The sequence below is a fragment of the Trachurus trachurus genome (assembly GCF_905171665.1).
Source record: "Trachurus trachurus genome assembly, chromosome: 4".
Taxonomy (NCBI): domain Eukaryota; kingdom Metazoa; phylum Chordata; class Actinopteri; order Carangiformes; family Carangidae; genus Trachurus; species Trachurus trachurus.
The window spans coordinates 1,839,934-1,859,858 of record NC_139898.1 but is presented as its reverse complement, the minus strand read 5'-3'; the positions used below and the strand labels follow the sequence as shown (position 1 = coordinate 1,859,858).

The window sequence follows — 19,925 nt, the reverse complement described above, 5'->3', positions numbered from 1 at the left end:
AGCTCCATTTACCAAACACTCACCCTTTTCCTTTCTTTCAGATATACATTTTGTGAAATCGTGCTTTCCCCAGTTTCCTAATAGTCCTCCAAAATCACAAGACCAGTTCTTAACCCTCAATACCAAGCAGAGAGAGCACTCACAGGAACCATACAGTATACAGTACAAATACATTTATACACTGTCTCCAAACTGTTTTGACCTCGGGGTTCTGTTGTCTGATGAACAGTGGTGGGAGATGCTAAATAGTGTTCACTCATCCTCTATTTGTGCGAGGCCAAAGCCTTCTACAATGTCAAATCTTAGGAACGCCAAGCTGGCTAAAATCTCCCCTGACATAGCAGACACTTGCAACAGATGCAGGCAGTCACCTGCTGACTTTGTCCACATGTCTTTGTCTTGCCCTCTTCTATCAGAGTTTTGGGCTACACAATAAAAAACAATTAGTAAAGTAACAGGCCAAATTATAGTGCTGGAGCCCCTCGCTGTCGTCTTTGGAATTTCCACCTCATGCAGTGCCCAGATCCACACAAAGATTCATTGCATTGGAGGAATTGCATATGGGGGAAGCCAACAACCTGCCATGGAACTATTGTCTGTCATGAGTGCTGATCATTAATGCCTGTGATCTCGTTTGTTCTATGGAAAAATCACTAAAGAAAGTTTGGATTAAAAAAAATCATCATGTGTGTTTCCTTATCTTCGGATCCAAACTGAGCTTGTTGCCTCTGAATAGAAGAGGATTTTAGAAAAATAAAGGATTTATTTATTTATTGACAAAAAAAGAAACAGGCATTAAATCTTTAACTACTTAACTTCATACTGCCTTCCTCACTTTCCACCATTTCCACACAGACATGACACTACACATCAAGTTTCAGTGCTGTGCTACATTTGATTGTACGTCTTATTTTGACATAAATTACACAGCTTTTAAAATCAGGAAAACCTACAAGAATCATTCACTGCAAAGGAAAAGTGCTTTGACACATGTCTGTGTGTACAAAAGGCAAAACCATGACAACAGAATGCCCCTTTAGTGTTATTGCAAACGCACAGTAACAAAGCAATCGAGAGCCATTTCATTTGGTGAAACTAGTGCAGTTTAACCTCCAGACTCCCTAAGATCAGACAGACACTCAATATCCCATAACACCCAAGAGGGCAGCTGCCTCTCTTCACTCTGAACTAAAGACATCTGATTGAGTACAATATCAACTATAGAAATCAAATTTTTCATATTACAATTCGCAGGTAGTGTACAAATGTGGAAACTGGTCCCAGCATTTGGATCAAAAGCTGGTGTCACATCATGTTTACATTACAGCTGTACAATTTCAGAGATTACACTTTTCATTAGTCGTCACTAAAGATTAAGACTCAACACACTGAGTCAATAGAAAGGCCTGCCAGTTTACATTTAGAGTGTGCAGAGTTCAAATATTCCTGGATTTCTTTTGTAAGATTTGTAGCTGCAGCTCTGAGGTCGATCACTAAATATGACCTGTGTGTGTTTTCACAGCTTTGCATGATGGGCTTGTTCCATTTAGACATTTTTCAGTGACTGATGGCTGTCAGCAGCAAATATGCTGCTCATTTACAGGAGACTTGTCTTCTCAGTCTGCTGGATGAGAACATCGGTTCGGTACCTCCCTCACTGCATAGTATGATGGTTCATTTGTACATATATCAACAATCATCAAGTTACATGTAGTTGGCATTAGCATTCAGAAGAAATTACATTCATATATTACAGGCTCCAATTCTGTTCAATCATTAAGTGTATACAGGAGAGCAAAAGCTAAACTGAAGACAAGTGTTGAGCTGAGTCTGCAAAGCAACAACAAAGACACCTATGAAGTCTGCTCTAAGTCTGTACGACAGGGTGCACTACTGTAGCTTGTGAGGTGAACACAGGTTGTGGGTTAATGCTCTATGCAAGGCAAGCTGTGTGGGTGACTTACAGGGGGGGGGGTTGGTAAGTTAGTGCTCATCAGTCCCTATCAACTCATCAGTGACCATTCCCCGAGTGCTGAGAGCAGATGTGTTTAAGGTCACTTGAGGCTGTTCTCCCTTCACTGAAGGAAAGCTGAGACGTTTGGCTCTGAGTCTATTTGGAGTTGGTGGCGGGCACGCTGACGGAGAGCGCCCGGCGCGGGGCGTTGGAGACTTGCCTCTGTTGGGCCAGGAAGGACTGGCCGGGCGACTGCGTGGATGAGGCGCGGCCACCGAGGCGGGACTCGATTGCCAGCTTCTGAAAGTTCAGACTCTGAGGAAGAGATGACAGGTTTACTCCAAGCTCAAGTTCAAGTTTTTGCTTTTCATACAATATCTGTGATGGAAATAAGGCGTTACTAAAAACATTTCTCTTTTCACGTGCTTACAGCTGAGCTCTTTTTAAGAACTTTATCTATTTTCTTTTATTTGCTCTTGCTTTTAACTCTGTTTTTAGAGTTTTTTATTTTATTTTATATTTTGTCTTTATGTAAAGCACATTGAGTTGCCTTGGTATGAAATGCGCTATATAAATAAAGATGCCTTGCCTTCCCTTACTAACGGCGCTACTGTTTTCAGTAACGAGTACACAAAAAAGTTACTGCTTCCCTGTTATAGCGCCGTTACCGTTATTTGACTCAAGAAGTCCCGTCACAAAATAATACTCCTCTTAAAGTGTACATTATATTACACTTTTTTTTTTCAGTCCATCAACTAGTCGGAAAAAAAAACATTTATCAGGAACTAACCAACTCAGTATTCCTCTGCACAGGGAATACTGAGTTGGTTAGTTGGTTAGTTCCTGATAAATGTTTTTTTTTCCGACTAGTTGATGGACTGAAAAAAAAAAGTGTTAGGGTTATGATCGGGGGGCGACTCCAAGTAATTTTACATATTTGAGCATTTTACAAAAAAAAAGTAAGTAATTAGTTACTTTTATAATATAGTAATTCGTTACGTTTGGGGGGGGGGGGGGGGGGGGGGGGGACAGTAACTATAACTAATTACTTGTTTAAAAGTAATGTGCCCAACACTGTACAATATAGAGTAAGGAAGAAAGAAACCTCGTCTTACCTTGTTGTACCACGCTGTGACAATCAGCTTCTCCTCATACTCCCTCAGCCGGGCCTGCTCACACTGACGCTAGGGTAGGCCACATGAAATGAGTTGGATTTTTAAAAACAGTCTTAAAAGTTTGTTCATCTTATAAACATTAAAGGAATAGTTCACTCAAAATTGAAATTTCGCTCATTATCTACTCACCCTCATGTGGACTAAGGGCTGGGAGAAGTTTCAGAGTCCTCCGTGGCTTCTCTGAGTTACAGGGGGTCTCGGTGTAGCAGTGCATGTCCATATAACGGTTGCAAATGGATACCAACTGTCTTACATTTTTTCGGAACTATTTCGCATGTTGGGGCTTCAATACAAGACGGACATTACATACGAGCAGCATGGAGGTATTTAGATGTTTTTTGGTGTGTCTTTTTGTTACGAAGACAGTTGGTATCCATTTGCAACCGTTATATGGACATGCACTGCTACGCCGAGACCCCCTGTAACTCAGAGAAGCCACGGAGGACTCTGAAACTTCTCCCAGCCCTTAGTCCACATGAGGATAATTGTAATTATTGGATAAAAACTGTAGGATACGATAAATGTTTTCTCCTCAGCTCAGAGCAGAGCAGAGTGACTGACAGACCCGTGTTTCAGACCAAACACTCTATGTAAGTGATTGCTGTCGGAAGATACAACTATTTAAGACTTATATTAACACAAATATATCACTTACTTCTGCTTTAAACAAAGAGTGAACAAGTCAAAAAGCAACTTTACCTCCAGGTTGAGGATCTGCTTGTCGCGGTCCGCCAGCTGGTTCCTCAGAGACTGAATCTCAGCAGTGGCTGGATTCAGTTTAGGGTCCAGCGCTCGGATAACCTACAAGGAGGACAGGAGGCTCAAACACTGACCGGGCTTCACAGATACAGGGATTAACACAAACAGAATACAATAAGACAATCTGAAACAATACTCATCACTCACGTTGCGAGCTTTCTCCAGGTACATTTTGTACCTCTCTTCCATCGCTCGCATGTCATCGTCCTTCTTCTTCAGAGCAGCCATCAGCTCATCCACCTTCAAGGCTTGGGGGAATTCAAGTCTTTAGGTTTCACTGAGGTAAATGTCATACAACTTTTATATTAGCGTGATTCCACAGTGAGACTTACAGGTCTGAGTGTTGTCAGGCTGAAGGTCCTCCAGCAGCTCCTTCTTCTTCATGATTTCATCCTGAGCCTCATTCAGTTGGACCCTGAGGAAACACAAGTTGTTTCTTTATCTCCCTCTACTGGACAAGATGGAAAAACATTTGACATGTTTGCTTATGAAAGCGTTCAGGCCAAGGCTCACACTTACATATGTGCATCAAGTTTCCGCTTCAGGTTTGACTAAAAGAAAATGAAAAAAACAAACAGACTTAAAAGCATCTACAAATACAGTGACATTCAGGTAGAGCATTTACTTTGCACAGAAAAACATTAAAATTATAGTTCGAGTTTTGTCTGTAAATAAAGTCTGAATGCTGGACCCTGACTTATTAAAGATATTGGTTTTCCATTTGTCCATGCCTCAAAGAACTGAAGTCACCAGAAAAGCCAGAGGTGCAGGTGTGATATTTTTGGTTCATGATTCCAATCATTTCTCTCATCGATTACATTCATCTGAGTGATTCCATATTCTTTCCCTCCACTTTATCAGAAAAAATGTGCCACTCATAACAATTTAATTATTATTTGAGGTATGTTTACAAATCAACATGTTCAGCGATTAAAAAAACAGCTCTGTCATATCTGTGATTTGTTTTTTGCATCCCCCATTAGTAGTGCTTCCATATTCTTGCCAGTGGTAGTAGTGAATGCTGACACACTCACATCATCAGGTTTGGCTGCCTGACTCTGCAGCGCCTTCTGGAGGTCCTCCACCTGCTGCTGCAGCTCGCCGACGCGCTCTCGGCTCAGCCTGGACGGTTGTCACAATGCAGAGAGAGGGATACGTTTGAAAATCTAGCAGAGGAACCAACCTCTATCATATCTACACAAAGTCTTCACCTGTATAAATCCTGTATTAAATGTTAAAATTAATGATTTATAGACCAGGTACATGAGACCAAATTGCTGGGAGTGATAGTTGATAACAAATTATCTTGGAAAAAACATATTAATAATATGATTGCAAAGATGGGCAGAGGTATATCAATTCTAAGAGGACATGCAACTTTTATGAATCCAAACATCTTGAAAACAGCAATCCAATCGATAATAATATCACATCTCGACTATTGCCCAGCAGTTTGGTCGAATGCCACTGGAGACATGCTAAATAAACTACAATGTATACAGAACAGAGCTGCCCGCACAATACTAAAGTGTGACTACAGGACAAATATCATCTCTATGCACAAGAAACTTAACTGGTTATTGGTCAAAGACAGACTATTGTACTCACTGTTTATTGTTATTAGAAATATATCTGTCCTAAGAGCACCTGCTATTTTGTTTAAAAACCTTGCCTTTAGTGCAGAGAGCCATAAATATATCACCAGACATGCAGCCATAGGAAACTTTACAATACCTAAAGCAAGATCTAACGCCATCAAGCGCACTGTGCTGTATAGAGGTATGAAAGAATGGAATTCACTGCCTAAAAATATAAAACTAACCACTAACATAAAGCAATTCAAAATACTAATAAAAAAGTATTTAGCAAAATAGGAAAATATGGTATATTTATATGTATAATATGCTGTATATTTTTATAGATCTATAGATATATTGTATTGTATTGTATTGTTATTATAATGTGTAAACTGCAGAATGAATGTATATGCTGTAGAATGAATGTATATGCAATATGATATGAAGTGTAAGTTGATAGTGAAATAATGTATACATATATAATATGTAGATATTATGTGTGTGAGAGAACCTGTTTAGTATGTGATGACTTACTAACAAAAAAATGGATAAAGCACAGTAACAAAGTGGAAACGCTCACTCTGATTTTGTTTTGTTAGGTGAGGCATGTTGCTCACTTGTTTTTTGTATTTTCTTTGTTTTTAATTTTTGTTTTTTTTATATAATGTCTCTGTTTTTGTATTATTGAATGTATATTTATTACTGTTGGACCCCAGGATCCGTATAATAAACAAACAAACAAACCTGTTCTCAGTGTCCAGCTCACTGCGCAGCTTATGTGCTTCCTCCAGCTGAGCCTGCAAAGCTGCGATCTTCTCCTGCTCATATTCTTCCTGTTGCACTCTCAGCATCTTGTTCTCATGCTGCAACCTGATGAACTTTTCCCTGAGCAATCACACAGAGTCATTATTCACACACACAGTAGCAGGAAGGAAAACAAATCCTCCTTTGTCAGTGGCAGTGGCTCTTACCTGTACTCAATGGGTAGCAATTCAGCTGCCAGGTTGTCATGGCTGGGGCTGCTGGAAGACAGCATCCCTACTGGGAAAGGTGATATGCATTTGTGAATATCAAAGTGACAGGTGGGTCATTGTGGTTGCGTCCGGCCGTCCAGACAGACACCGTACCTGCTTGGGAGAGCTGGTGATGCTGAGCCTCACTGCAGCGCAGCTCCTCGTTGATCTCCTTCAGAGAATCTCTTTCGATGATGATCCTCTGGTGGAGGGGAAACAATCCCATAGTTAGTCAAGAGTTTTACAGAGAGAATTTCCTTCCAACGTTCTTCAAAAGCTGCACCACCTCTTTCTCCTTGATGACAGTGTCGTGCTTCTCCTCCAGCTTTTTCATCTCAAAGGCGAGGTTGTCTGCTCGCCTCGACTCCTCAGACAACTTCCTGTGTAGCTCCTGGACCTGAAAAGGAAAAAAAATGACCACACATCAGGGAAATACTGTACATAGTGGCATGTAATTATGAAGTGACTTTTATTTGAGGTTGGAGTTTCTCTTTGTGACCATCACATACCTGTTTTTTGTATGACTCGAGCTGGGCGCGAGCGGCGTTGGCCTTGCGTAGCTCTTCTTCCAAGCTGACGGTGTTTTGCATGTAGGTGGTGTTATTTTCCTCCAGGAGCTTCATCTGCCTCTTCAGATCGCCCAGATTCTCAAGTTTACGCTTGTATGTTTCCACTGAGGCTTCCAGCATCACCACTCGATCTGAGCAGCTCCTATATGAACACAAAGCCCATGAGTTGGAGTACAAGCCAACAACAAAGAGAAACGTATGCCAAGACAAATAATTGAATTAGCATTAATTCAGGTCAAGTCAGGACAAGTCGACACAGTAAGGACAACATTAAGGTCACTACTATCTGGCAGTTGGTAACAACAAACTGATTCAGAAAGAAACATTTCCTGTCTTCAACCTCTGATCACTGGTTTCAACTGACACCATGCCTCCATGAACATTGAACTGTCAAACTTGTGTAAATACATTTTAATTCATGCCATCAGCATAAGCTCATTTCACTGATTGGCTCCTCTTCTCTGGTTGAGTGCTTGGTAATCAGTCAATCACGGTGCAGGTCTTCCTGTTTACTGCCTTTAAATGCTACCTTTAAAAAAAAACATGACTTAGTTTTTGTCCCTACACAGACCTCAGAACGTCCAGTTCATCTTTGAGAGCACGAGATTCTTCTGCCAGGCCGGTGAGATCGTCATTACGGTGCTGAACCTCGATCAGCTGCTTCTCCAGCTCCTCACAGTGAATCCGGTAGTCGTCCTTAGCCGCCTCCAGCCTGAAAGATGTAGAGGAGAAACTTCCACAGCCACTCGGAGCTAGTTGTAGTGTCATAGCCCAGCCTCAGTTTTATCGAATCTGTTTTAACTTTCTCTTTTATCAGCTGGTTTGGCACACTGTCCTTACAGAACAAAAACAGAATTCAAAGCATTGTCAAGATCTGCACTAAGATCACAGGTACCAACCTGGACAACATCTCTGACCTGTGTAAGACGAGAGCCCTTGCAAAGGCCCAGAGAATTCTGGCTGACATGTCCCACCCACTGTTTAAAGAATTCCCACTTCTCCCTTCAGGTCGTAGATTTGCTCTCCCCAAGTGTAAGACCAATCGGCATAAAAATTCCTTTATCCCTGCAGCGATAGCCCTCATGAATTCTTCTTCTTAAACGTACCCACCATATGAGTATTTATTTATCTACTGTGTGACATGTACTATTTTGTAATGTGTTGTTTATTTTTATCCTATTTTATTCCTTTTCTGCATGTGCGTTGAGTGTCGTGTATGTGTTGTCCACTGCTGCACAGATAATTGCCCCTTTGGGGATAATAAAAACTGTTTGAACTTGAACTTGAACAGTGAGGGAGACAAAGAGGGAGGCCATGCAAGTTTAAAGTCAACTAACCCAAATGTAATAAGATTATAACAACATAGAAGGGGTAGTCGTCGTAGTTGTGCTAGTGTGAGCAATGGCACAGGCTGCACTTGTCAAGTATGTCCCGATTGTTTTTAAATATCCCCCCCACGCGCTTGGCCACTTAATCCATGCTTGCACACTATAATGTATGCAAATATACGTTCTGCCGGCAAAACGTCACCAAAGTGTGTGCGTAACCAAGCGCACTGAGCCAAGTGTGGAGGAATGGGACAGGCCCCCACACACACACACAGAGTAGGAGGGGTGGTGGCAGGAAGAAACAGACCTGAAGCCCTCCTCCTGCAGACTCTCCAGCTGCTGCTGTAACTGGCTGTGTTTCCTTCCTGAAGGTGTGCTGGGGTCATCGAAAGTGTCGAGCTGATTGGCCCGGTCAGTCAGGACGTCGTTCTCAGCCAATAAGCTGTTTCGTTCCTCCTGAAGAACGGCCACCTGTCCAGGTACAACAAGGTGTTAGAGTCACTTTCATAAGTTATATGAGTCAAAGCTCAGAATTGAATTAAATCTACAAAAAAAAAGGTCAGCAGGGATATTCTATGATGCTGACACTTTCTGTGGTCAATTATTTCATGCAAAGCAGCAAAGTCACATGTGAGCATCACAACACACACTCCTGTCACAGATACTCCTCCTCCTCTCCCGGCTGTTAAAGCAAAGAGTTAAGTCAACCCATGCTGGAAGCAGAGCACAGACAACGTGCACTTTAAGCAAACATGTTAATACACTGTTAGTCCATTTCACTTCACACCCATTTACCTAATGTATTTTACCACCAGACACTGGATCATTAGTCATCTCCAAAAACCATAAACTACACCTTTAACCAGGGCTGGGATACCCTCAAATAAATAATCAATAAAGTTAAAACATTTAATAATAAACATGATAAAATTTTTGTTTTGTGTCATGAACCATGTTCCACTGTTGCAGGATAGTAAAAGAAAAAGTTGCAGCAACTTGTTTTGTAGTCTTCTATTATAAAGTCAGTACTGACAATAATTATGAGAATATAATTTAAAATTACATTGAACCTTTGCCCAGCCCTTCCTCTAACGTCTGTTCTCCTCTCCTCTGGACTGTCCTGTCATTTTAATTATACAGTAAAAGGGCCATGTACTGTAGAAATTATAGGATGTTGCTTTAACCCTCTGTGGATTTCTGGAAAAACAGAAGTCAGTATGGAAACAGACACACTGCATGACTTGTCTGGTGCAGGATCCCGATAGAGCCGTCTGTTAGCCGAGTTAGAGGAAACAGTTGAGCAGCTGGTTTAGATGGGTTTAGTTGAGCTGGATCAGCAGCCATGTTGGACTTACCTCGCTGCGGCCACAGATGAGCAAGACTGGAGACAGAGCAAATCAATCTGTCAAGAGTCCAGGTGAACAACTGATCAGAAGCTGTTAGACGAGTCTGCCTGTACTGACACGAGTGGGGCCTAGCAGTGCTACAGCATGGACTGGTTGCCACGGTGAGAGCCGGCAGAGTCCAGACTGGAAGCTCACAGTCCTTCTGCCACAGCAGCTCCAGACAATGGACCCGAGCATCACAGCCAATTACACAACTCCTGTTTATACTGTACATTATGGGCTGGCATGTGTCCGTGGGCGTAGACATGGACTGCTGAATATGGGCTGTAAATGACTCACATTAGTGTCGATTTTTCTTTACAAGCGTACGCAGAGTCTGAGCATGTGTGTGTGCAAACTCTTCTCACCTGTATGTCCAGCTCCTGACAGCGTTGGGCGAGGGCGTCCTTCTCCGATAAAAGTTCAGTAAGATCCTCAAGAGCTTTCTTTAACTACACACATGAAGGAGAAACTGAAGTGAGTAACACACACACACACACAGTGGGGGGTTTGCTTCAGAGATGATCTGACTGTCTGCCAAACGTTAGGTAACTTCCACAGTTTATACAGGTCATTAGAATCAGAAAATAATATGAATGAATCAATAATTCTTGAGGTTGTTTTCTCTGCTGGTCAGACAAAATGGACCTGTGACAAGTAAGGGATAATGTATAGTTGGTTGGTTGTTATGGAGAAATAAACCCCGACAGGTTGTATGGTTTCATACTTCCTGAAGGGGTTTATTTCTCCATAGTAAAATCCGCTACAAACAAGCTTAAAATAAAGACTTATTTAATTTTTTTCAGAACAATTTCTCATGTTGGGGCTTCAATACAAGAGGGACATTACAGACGAGCAGTATGGAGGTATTTGGATGTTTTTTGGTGTGTCTTTTTGGACGAAGAAAAGTGAGCTCTGTTCTCAACCATCATATGGACATGCAGTGCTGCACGGAGCCCCCCTGTAACTCAGAGAAGCCACGGAGGACTCTGAAACTTCTCCCAGTCCTTAGTCCACATGAGGGTGAGTAGATAATGAGTGAAATTTGAATTTTGGGTGAACTATCCCTTTAAGATGTGTGTATTGTGTGTAGTCGTATCTGTCATAAACAAGAGATTAACTTTACTGTTTACGGGGTGCATTTGTGTGTCGGAGTCGCGGTGCCACCGAGACGAGAGGAGAGCTGTGACAACGGGTCAGAGGCTCTGATCGCAGGTTTGGTTTCCAGCAGCGATGTGAAGGAGCCTCCACTCTCCTTGTAACAGGTTACAAGTCGTTTATCTAACATCACTATTAGTCCCAACCTGTTTAATGACGGTAAAAATGAAACATAAGGTAAATATCCTGCATAGTTTCTCTTTTCTGTGCTGCGCTGATCAGAGCGGCTTCCCTAGCAACGGTCTGTTATACTTGACGACGGTCATTATAAATAACAGACCGCAGACCGCAGCGATGGACCAATCAGAGAGCAGCATTCCATAGTGCCGTGTAATAAGCCTTTACATGACATACAAGAAAACAGAAAGGAATCTCATTTTCTAGACAGACCAAATATTCATTTCAGGTCCCTACACTTGAAGGGTTCTTGTGTGCTCCTTTCCATGGTGCAATTTAGAGCTGCAACAATTAATCGATTAATCGAACAATAATTGATTATTAAATTAATCGTCAACTTTTAAGTAGTAGTAGTTTTTTAAGAAAATAAAGTCCAACTTCTCTGATTTCAGCTTCTTAAATGTGAATATTTCTGGTTTCTTTGTTCCTTTATGACAATAAACCGAGTCTCTCTTCGGTTTGTGGACAAAATAAGACATTTGAGGACGTCATCTTGTGGTTTGGGAAACACTGATTGATATTTTTCAACATCTTTTAATATTTTATTGACCGAACAACTAATTGATTAACCGTTTACATAATCGACAGATTCATTGATAATGAAAATAATGGTTAGTTGAGATGCAGCCCTAGAGCAATTGTTTCTGTTCATTGCATCTCCACGTAGAGGATGTCACAGCAGAAGTGAATGAAGTTTTCTCTGGTAACAACACTGACCTGCTGCTCCAAGTCCCCTGACAGCTCTGCTGCAAATGGGGCCATGGTCTCTTTACTCATGAGCTGCAGAGAAACAAAATGTCGCTGGATTTACTACAGACTCATTAAAGCTTGGTCACAGCTCCTGCTGCTGACGATGTGCCTTTGAGACAGAAACTTTCAGGGAAAAAAGTTACAACTGTTCAATCAAACCTTTCTGGATATTTTCAATATCTATAAAAATGACAAATGAGGAAAAGTTGCTATCATGAGGGACTGACCTCCTGGATGGCTGTCATGACAACATGCTGCACAGACTCCTCCAAAGTCATGATGATCTGAATGTATTCTGTCAACAGAATGACAAAGATTGGTCAAACACATTACTTATTGCTTCTGTGTCCTGGCTCCAAATGTCCAAATCCACTCCTGCCACTGATTCCCCAGCCAGGCTGCCTGATGCACTCTGCTTTTGTCACTGACTTGGCAGGACAATAATTAAACATTGTTTGCTTGACGGTCTAAACCTGACTGAATCTGGATGAATTCCCGCCTTCTATTTGCTCTGTGCAGCAGATTTACAGTACATTGCAGACAGACATGAGTATCTGTCCGTGTTCATTTTGTGCACACAAACTGTACACGACATAGAAGCAATCACATACCTTGTTTACGTTCACATCTGACAGCACAGCCCAGTACGAGCTGCACCAGCCTCCCCAGCTGCACAGGGTCTGAATGCTCGGCCACCAGAGCCAGGTCTGGCAGACAGAAGTCTGAGGTCTCCTGGGCCAAGACCTGATGGGGCATACAGGTATACAACAATTACAGCAAATATAGGACTGGCACTGGCACTGCACTCATTTTAAACACTTTGCAGGCTCCAGACTAATGTTTTTTACTAGGAGCTCAGTGGCCCCTCATTTAAAGGGATAGTTCACCCAAAATTCAAATTTCACTCATTATCTACTCACCCTCATGTCGACTAAGAGTCCTCCGTGCCTTCTCTGAGTTACGGGGGGTTCCGTGCAGCAGTATTTGTCCATATAATGGTTGTCAATGGATACCAACTTTCTTCGTCCAAAAAGACACACCAAAAAACATCCAAATACCTCCATAGTGCTCGTCTGTAATGTCCCGCTTGTATTGAAGCCCCGACATGAGAAATTGTTCCTTTGCACTGACACAGGAAGAGCAGTGAACTGAGACACTGGGAGCTTCCGCTACAAACAAGCTTAAAATATAGACTTATTTAATTTTTTTCGGAACAATTTCTCATGTCGGGGCTTCAATACCAGAGGGACATTACAGACGAGCAGTATGGAGGTATTTGGATGTTTTTTGGTGTGTCTTTTTGGACGAAGAAAGTTGGTATCCATTCACAACCATTATATGGACAAATACTGCTGCACAGACCCCCCCGTAACTCAGAGAAGACACGGAGGAATTCTCACAGCTCTTAGTTGACATGAGGGTGAGTAGATAATGAGTGAAATTTGAATTTTGGGTGAACTATCCCTTTAAAACTTCAGTCATGTGCTAATTGAATAAACTGAAGGTAAAACAATGCTGGCCTTCAATATTGTATGTGGATGTATTGTTGACTGGAATTGACCTCAACTACGCACTGCATTGTCTTTATGCAAGTCACCTGGGGCTAGGGCACTTTACCTAGGACACTAGGTAAACACTTCACACTACAACTCCCAAAGGTGCACACACACACACACACACACACACACACACACACACACACACACACACACACACACACACACACACACACACACACACACACACACACACACACACACACACACACACACACACACACACACACACACACACACACACACACACACACACACACACACACACACACACACACACACACACACACACACACAGGATGTTTTGTGCCTGGCCACAACCTACCTCATTGTAATATTCAAGCACCATCTGAAGAATCTTCTTTAAGTTGTTCATCTGAGGAGGCCGCGCACACAAGAGATCGTTAAATGTCATGAACACACGCACACACACACACGTTAATCATGCAATGATAAAATTAAGAACTTTCAAATGTTTGACAAAGTGACAAAAAAACAGACTGGGCAGGAATTTTGACATGTTATAACGAATAACATTAAAGGGATATTTCAATATTTTGGCAAATTCTCCTATTGTCATAATCCCTATAGTTAGGAGTAGGTTCATTACCTTTAATTGTCAGTGCAAGTTGTTTTTAGATTGGCGGGGCAGAAACATGAGCTGCTCAGCTAACGCAGCGGAGGCTCATGGTATTTCTACGTTTCCCTCATCAAACTAAATACACAATCCAACAACTCCAAAACACTCTGGTGGACAAGTTGTGACCTGCACATTCACCACGCAGTGTTTCCCATTAATTAAAGAGACTGTGGCGGCCCGCCACAGTCTCTTTAAATAATATTTTTTTTGACTGGCAGAGATGAGAGCTGGTGAAACGCTAGCATGGTTATTTAAAACACCATCTCTGATCTCTGCCTGCACATACATACACAGACAGGGGCGCACGCTAAATGCGCTATATCGGGCTAATTGCTCAGCTGCGGCACTATATCCCCCCCCCCCCCCCCGTCGGACCAACGACCCATCACCCCCCCCCCGGTCGCGCCATGGTCTCCTGAAATCCTGTGGGAAACACTGCCACGCTATGAGATAATAACATATAATATGTAACTTTACGACACATGAAGCAAATACTTAGAACTACTTGCACTTTTGAAATCACTCCGTGTCTGGAATGTAGTTCTGGCTCCGCATTTGCCTCGAAAACAACTCTGTCTTGTAACGTTCCATTATTATCTCATAGCGTGGTGAATGTGCAGGTCACAACTTGTCCATGAGAGCATTTGGAGTTGTTGGGTTGTGTATTTGACGGGTTTGATGAGGGAAAGGCAGAAATACTGCGTGCCGTGCAGAGCTCACGTCTCTGCCCCGTCGATCTAAAAACAGCTTGCACTGACAATTAAGGTAATGAACCTACTGCTATGACTATAGGGATTATGGCGATAGGAGAATGTATCCAAAATGTTGAAATATCCCTTTAACACTTAAACTGTCCTAGTAGGCCATGACAGAGTGACAGTAAGCCAGCATGCACAATAGACACTTTTCACAACAGACATTTTGACTTAACAACATACCAGGCCTGGCTCACTTAAATGGAAGAAAACCCACCAATGATGATGTGCTTTTCCAGCTTTGACAAGTCAATATGTCTGCATTGAAAAGAGTCTATACCAGAACCAGCAAGTGCTCAAGTGTGCTTTTCCTATTGTCACATGTCAAAATGTCTTCGGTGAAAGAGGCCTATTGGGGCAGACAAAGCAGTAGCAGGGAAAACGCAGTCACAGCCAAACAGAAAGAAGGGAACAGCGTGCGTTTTGGGGTAATTCACCCTGATTGACATATATGGACAAACATACATGTACACATTTCACCAGGAGTCAGAGCGCAGGGTCAGAGAGCAGGCTAAGGCAGGAGAAGCCCCCCGGAGCGGAGCAGGTAGGAGGTCAGTGTCAAGGACAGTTGAGTACGACTGAAGCAAACAGAGGATTTAGCACACGGGGGGGGGGGGGGGGGGGGTTCAGCAAAACAAGAAGAGAAAAGTCAGAGGGGACACATGGAGGACCGGGGAGAGGCCACCGCTTTGTACCTTCAGTCTCCAGTTGTCCTCAACATCTGCTTTGATGCGCCCCAGCCATCCATCATTGAACCATGCTGGGTCTCTGCAGACACAGAGAAACAACAGTAAGCAGCAGCTAATCCACTCTGCAAAGACAAGTCTGACCCTCGGTGAAATGAATGAACCTGTATTTCAGGAGTGAAGCCGTTGCAGTTCCCTTCTGTCAGCATTTTTTTTATTCCAGGCAGTCGTTTCCTACATTTCCCAGAATTACTTTCAACAATACAAGCAGGCCACTTTATTTTAGTTCTGACAAACACCCCAGACAGCATCAAAGGTCTCTTTATGCTTCCCATTCAGTGCACCACACAGCAATGTACAGAGCAATTCACAGTAAATCAGATTAAAAAAAAAAAAAGAAAATCAAAGAAACACCTTGTGAAATCTGCTTTTGATTACAGCAGACTATGGGACTGTGTATTGTGCTGCAAACCTGGAATTGTTCAGTAACTATGTTGTTGCCTGAGGTATCAGGAAGAATGATGTTGCCTGTATTAAGTTCTTACTTACCTGTCTTATAAATGGGAAAATTTCACTTTTTAGTAAATATTTCCCAAGTGCTGTTACACAGAGCAAAGATTTTTTTTAACACAGCTTTTTCAAACATCATAGTTTTATTTTGGTTGCTTGCATTAATTTACTTTGCACTCAGAAATTGAATTATTTCACAAAAAACAAAAACTACCAGGGTCAAAGTTATTACCCCGCGGCCCCGCCTGATGCAAATAATCAGTTGCATATCCTTTTTGCTGGATAACAGCCTCCAGTTAAGTGGAATCCCAGCCCATTCCTCTTTGGGAAATCTCTCCAGCTCCTCCAGGTTTGATGGTCTTCTGGCGTGGACCTTGGTCTTCAGTCCACCACACACAATTTCTATAAGATTCAAGTCACAGCCTTGAGCAGGACAGTCAATAACATTCACTTTGGTCCTCTGGAGGTCGTTCTTCACTAGAAGCCACGTATGTTTTTTTTGTTGTCATGTTGGAAGAAAAAACAACAACTGCTGCAGTCAGAAGTTTTACTACTGACTGCTTATGGTTTTCTTTCAAAATCTCATATAATCACATATTCTTCTTTCCTCATGATTCCTTCCACCTAGACAAGATTCCCAGTTCCAGACACACTGAAGCATCCCCACAGAATAACACTGTTGGGTGTTCTTTGGGTTAGTCGCCTCTCCCTTCCTTCTCCTAACACAATCACTAGAGCTCTGCACATGAATGGGCAGCAAGGTTGCAGACCAAGAAAGACTCAGAGAGACTTTCAACCCAGACTGAAGTATGCTAGGGACAACCTGGAGGAAGATCATCCATACTGGAAGCATGTCCTCTGGTCAGATGAGATGAAACTACAACTCTTTGGCCATAGACACATTGATTATGTTTAGAGGAAGAAGCGAGAGGTGACTAACCCAAAGAACACCGTCCCCACAGTGAAACACGGTGGTGGGAGTGTTATGCTGTGGGGATGCTTCAGTGCGTCTGGAACTGGGAATCTTGTCAAGGTGGAAGGAATCATAAGGAAAGAAGAATATGTGAAGATTTTGAAATACAACCGTAAGAAGTCAGCAGTAAAACTGGGTCTGGGTTGTTGCTTTGTCTTCCAACACGACAACGAACAAAAACATAGGTCGCTCCGAGTGAAGAACTACCTCCAGAGGACCAAAGTGAATATTATTGACTGGCCTGCACACACTCTGACTTGAATCCTCTGGAAAATCTGTTGAGTCGACTGAAGACCAATATCCATGTCAGAAGACCATCAAACCTGGAGGAGCTGGAGAGGTTTCTGAAAGAAGAATGGACTGGGATTCCACAGGAGACGTGTTGAAACTGTTGAGACTTGTTGAAAACTAAAACAAATGACTGTTTGTTGTTACGCAGCAAAAAGGACACACATACAGTATATTGCACTGTGTTGTTTCTTCTTTGGCATCTGGAATTTATTGTGTTTTGTATTGTGAGTGTCGGGACTACAGACGGGATTAGCCCGAGGGCTAAATCTGGTACAACCATCTTTTCATTGTTTGACTGGTAATGTATATGGTAATGGCAACAAAAACATAACATTCAACAACATACATCTACAAACAAAACACACATTTAACAACATAAAAAGAGATCAAAACATAGAATCAGTATGTGCATACTACATATCTCTTATACATCCATATACTCGATAAATCAATCTTTGCTTTGTGTAACAGCACTTAATTACAAAAAAGTGATTTTTTTTTATATGGCGGCTAATAATTTTGTCCTCAACTGTACAGTATGTAATGTAATTTTCTTGTGCAGGAAGAGTAGCTGCTACTGATGTGGTAGCTACTGAACAAATAAATAAACAGTGCTCTTTCTTCCAGTTGAGGATTCTACATAGTATCTAATGAATAAGAATGACAACACAAACAAGTAGGAATGAATGTCAGATTGCTGCTTGAAGTGAAACTAGCTAGTCTTTCCTCCTTAAATTAATGAGCATTGATCATTTCTGTTTAATTAGCTTTTCTGTTGATGAGATTTGAATGGAATCAATGCAGAGCTTAGCCTTTGCTTTGCTACTGTAGCTTAACAAAGTACCAGGCTGCTTTATGAGCTCTGAGTTATTTGAACCAGAGACAACTGGCTGTGAATAATGTAACAGTAGAGCAGCCAGGTATCACGACCAATAGGGCAGACGTGTGTTGCTGTGTGTCCCTGTGCTCATCATTGTGTGTGTATGTATGTGTGTGTGTGTGCTCTCACATCTGATGCAGTGCCTGTGATATTGCCGCTCCAGTGGTCAGCTCCTCCACTGTGGTGCAGGGTGCAGGAGTGTTAAAGGTCTGCAGCTGGGAGACACACAACACACTCATCTCAGGGTCAAGGCAAGGCAATTTTATCTGTATAGCCCATTTTTACCAACAATTTGTCTCAAAGGGCTTTACACAGCATCATAACAACATACTCTGCCCTTGCGGGATCATCCCTATGTTCCCTGGGTCCTATATTCCCCACTTTGTATGTGACCGGGGAACATAGAACCCTTTTTTAGAAAAAGGGTCCTATGTTCCCCGCTTTCCCCCCCTTTTTTGTGACTTTGAGTGAGAAGTGTAATTGTTCCATTGGTTGGGTTTAGGCAATGAAGAAAGGAGTTGGTTAAGTTTAGTAAAAAGAGCAGGTAGAGGCTAGACAGGCCAGATAGGTAGAGAGAGTCCAGATAGGTAGAGACAGACCATCGACCAGCAACAGTGGGGAACATAGGACCCTTATTTTGAAAAAAGGTCCTATGTTCCCCAGTATGTATTGCGACCGGGGAACATAGTCCTTTTTTGGGAAAACCGGGGAACATAGGACCCTTTTTCAAAAAGAGGGTACGCTCCCGTCCTTAGACCCTCACATCCACTGAGGAAAAACTCGGGAGAAAGCTCAGAGTGAGAGACAGAGGAGGGATCCCCAGTCAACACAGCATCATCAGGGATCAACACCTCTAGGGGAGAGGGAATGGTGCAGTTGTGCATCTTATTAAAACACTCAGGGTTGGTCCACAACACTGCAGGTGTGCTGAGTCTCTAAATCCACCGAGAAGAAGGAGTAAGAGAGAGGTCTGGAGCAGACTGACAGAGTGGTAAAGACACAAAGGCAAAGTGTCGACTGGACAAGTGTATTGTGTTGTAGCTGAGCATCCTGAAGGCGTCCTACAGCACCGCTCCAGCAGCTAGCTCCAGCTCCAGTAACGTTATGAAGGCTGGAAGCTTCTGTCAATCAGTTGCATAACGTTAACTATCAAAAATCCAAAGAGTTACATTCCACAAATATCTCCTGGTTAATTGGATCAGCGCCTTAAATCCAGCGAGGATCAACTAAACTAACCGACACTAGTCTTCCTTCCTGGCTGCTCGGTGGTAAGTTGACAGGCTGCAGGCTGCGGACGGTGCTGTTGCTCCGGTAACGTTAACGTTTCTTACCGGCGGACGGACACAGTGAAAACCAAACCGACTGGAGCTAACATTAATGGTTAACGTTAACACACCGACGTACAGGCTGCTGTTGGCCGGGCTGGAGACCACCTGCTCCGGTCATACCTGCCCCCATTCCCTCGGAGTGAACGGTGTTGTCGCTAACACCCCACCCCCACCCCCAGCCCCACCACCGACACACAGGTAACGCGAATTCGCCTCCGCGGTCTCCTTGTCCCCCCCCCCCCCCCCCCCCCCCCCCCCCCCCCCCCCCGGCCCCGACACACACACTCACCCACACTAGGAGGCTGTCGACCAGCGCCGCTTTGTCGTCGTCCATTTCATCCGGTAAGGCTGAAATATCCGAATCCACCTGTCAGCACCGCTCTTCCGCTCCCTTCCTCTGCATTTGACCTCACCTGCTGCCAGGAGCTAGGTGTCTAACGTCAAATGCGTAAGGAGGAGAG

At 42.9% G+C, this 19,925-nt stretch overlaps 1 protein-coding gene across 1 annotated transcript; it reads right to left on the bottom strand.

Moving 5' to 3' along the window:
• Positions 1–789: 789 nt before the first annotated feature.
• Positions 790–19,925, bottom strand: hook1 (hook microtubule-tethering protein 1). Its single transcript, XM_083970467.1, is given in 24 exon segments — positions 790–2,269; positions 3,070–3,138; positions 3,829–3,930; positions 4,036–4,136; positions 4,221–4,303; positions 4,408–4,439; positions 4,923–5,010; positions 6,210–6,350; positions 6,437–6,506; positions 6,593–6,680; positions 6,765–6,875; positions 6,988–7,189; positions 7,619–7,759; positions 8,683–8,846; positions 9,731–9,768; positions 9,771–9,777; positions 10,129–10,212; positions 11,813–11,875; positions 12,073–12,140; positions 12,457–12,589; positions 13,727–13,777; positions 15,492–15,564; positions 18,266–18,351; positions 19,754–19,925. Coding segments are annotated over 24 exon segments (2,199 nt in total). The 5' UTR covers positions 19,799–19,925; the 3' UTR covers positions 790–2,110.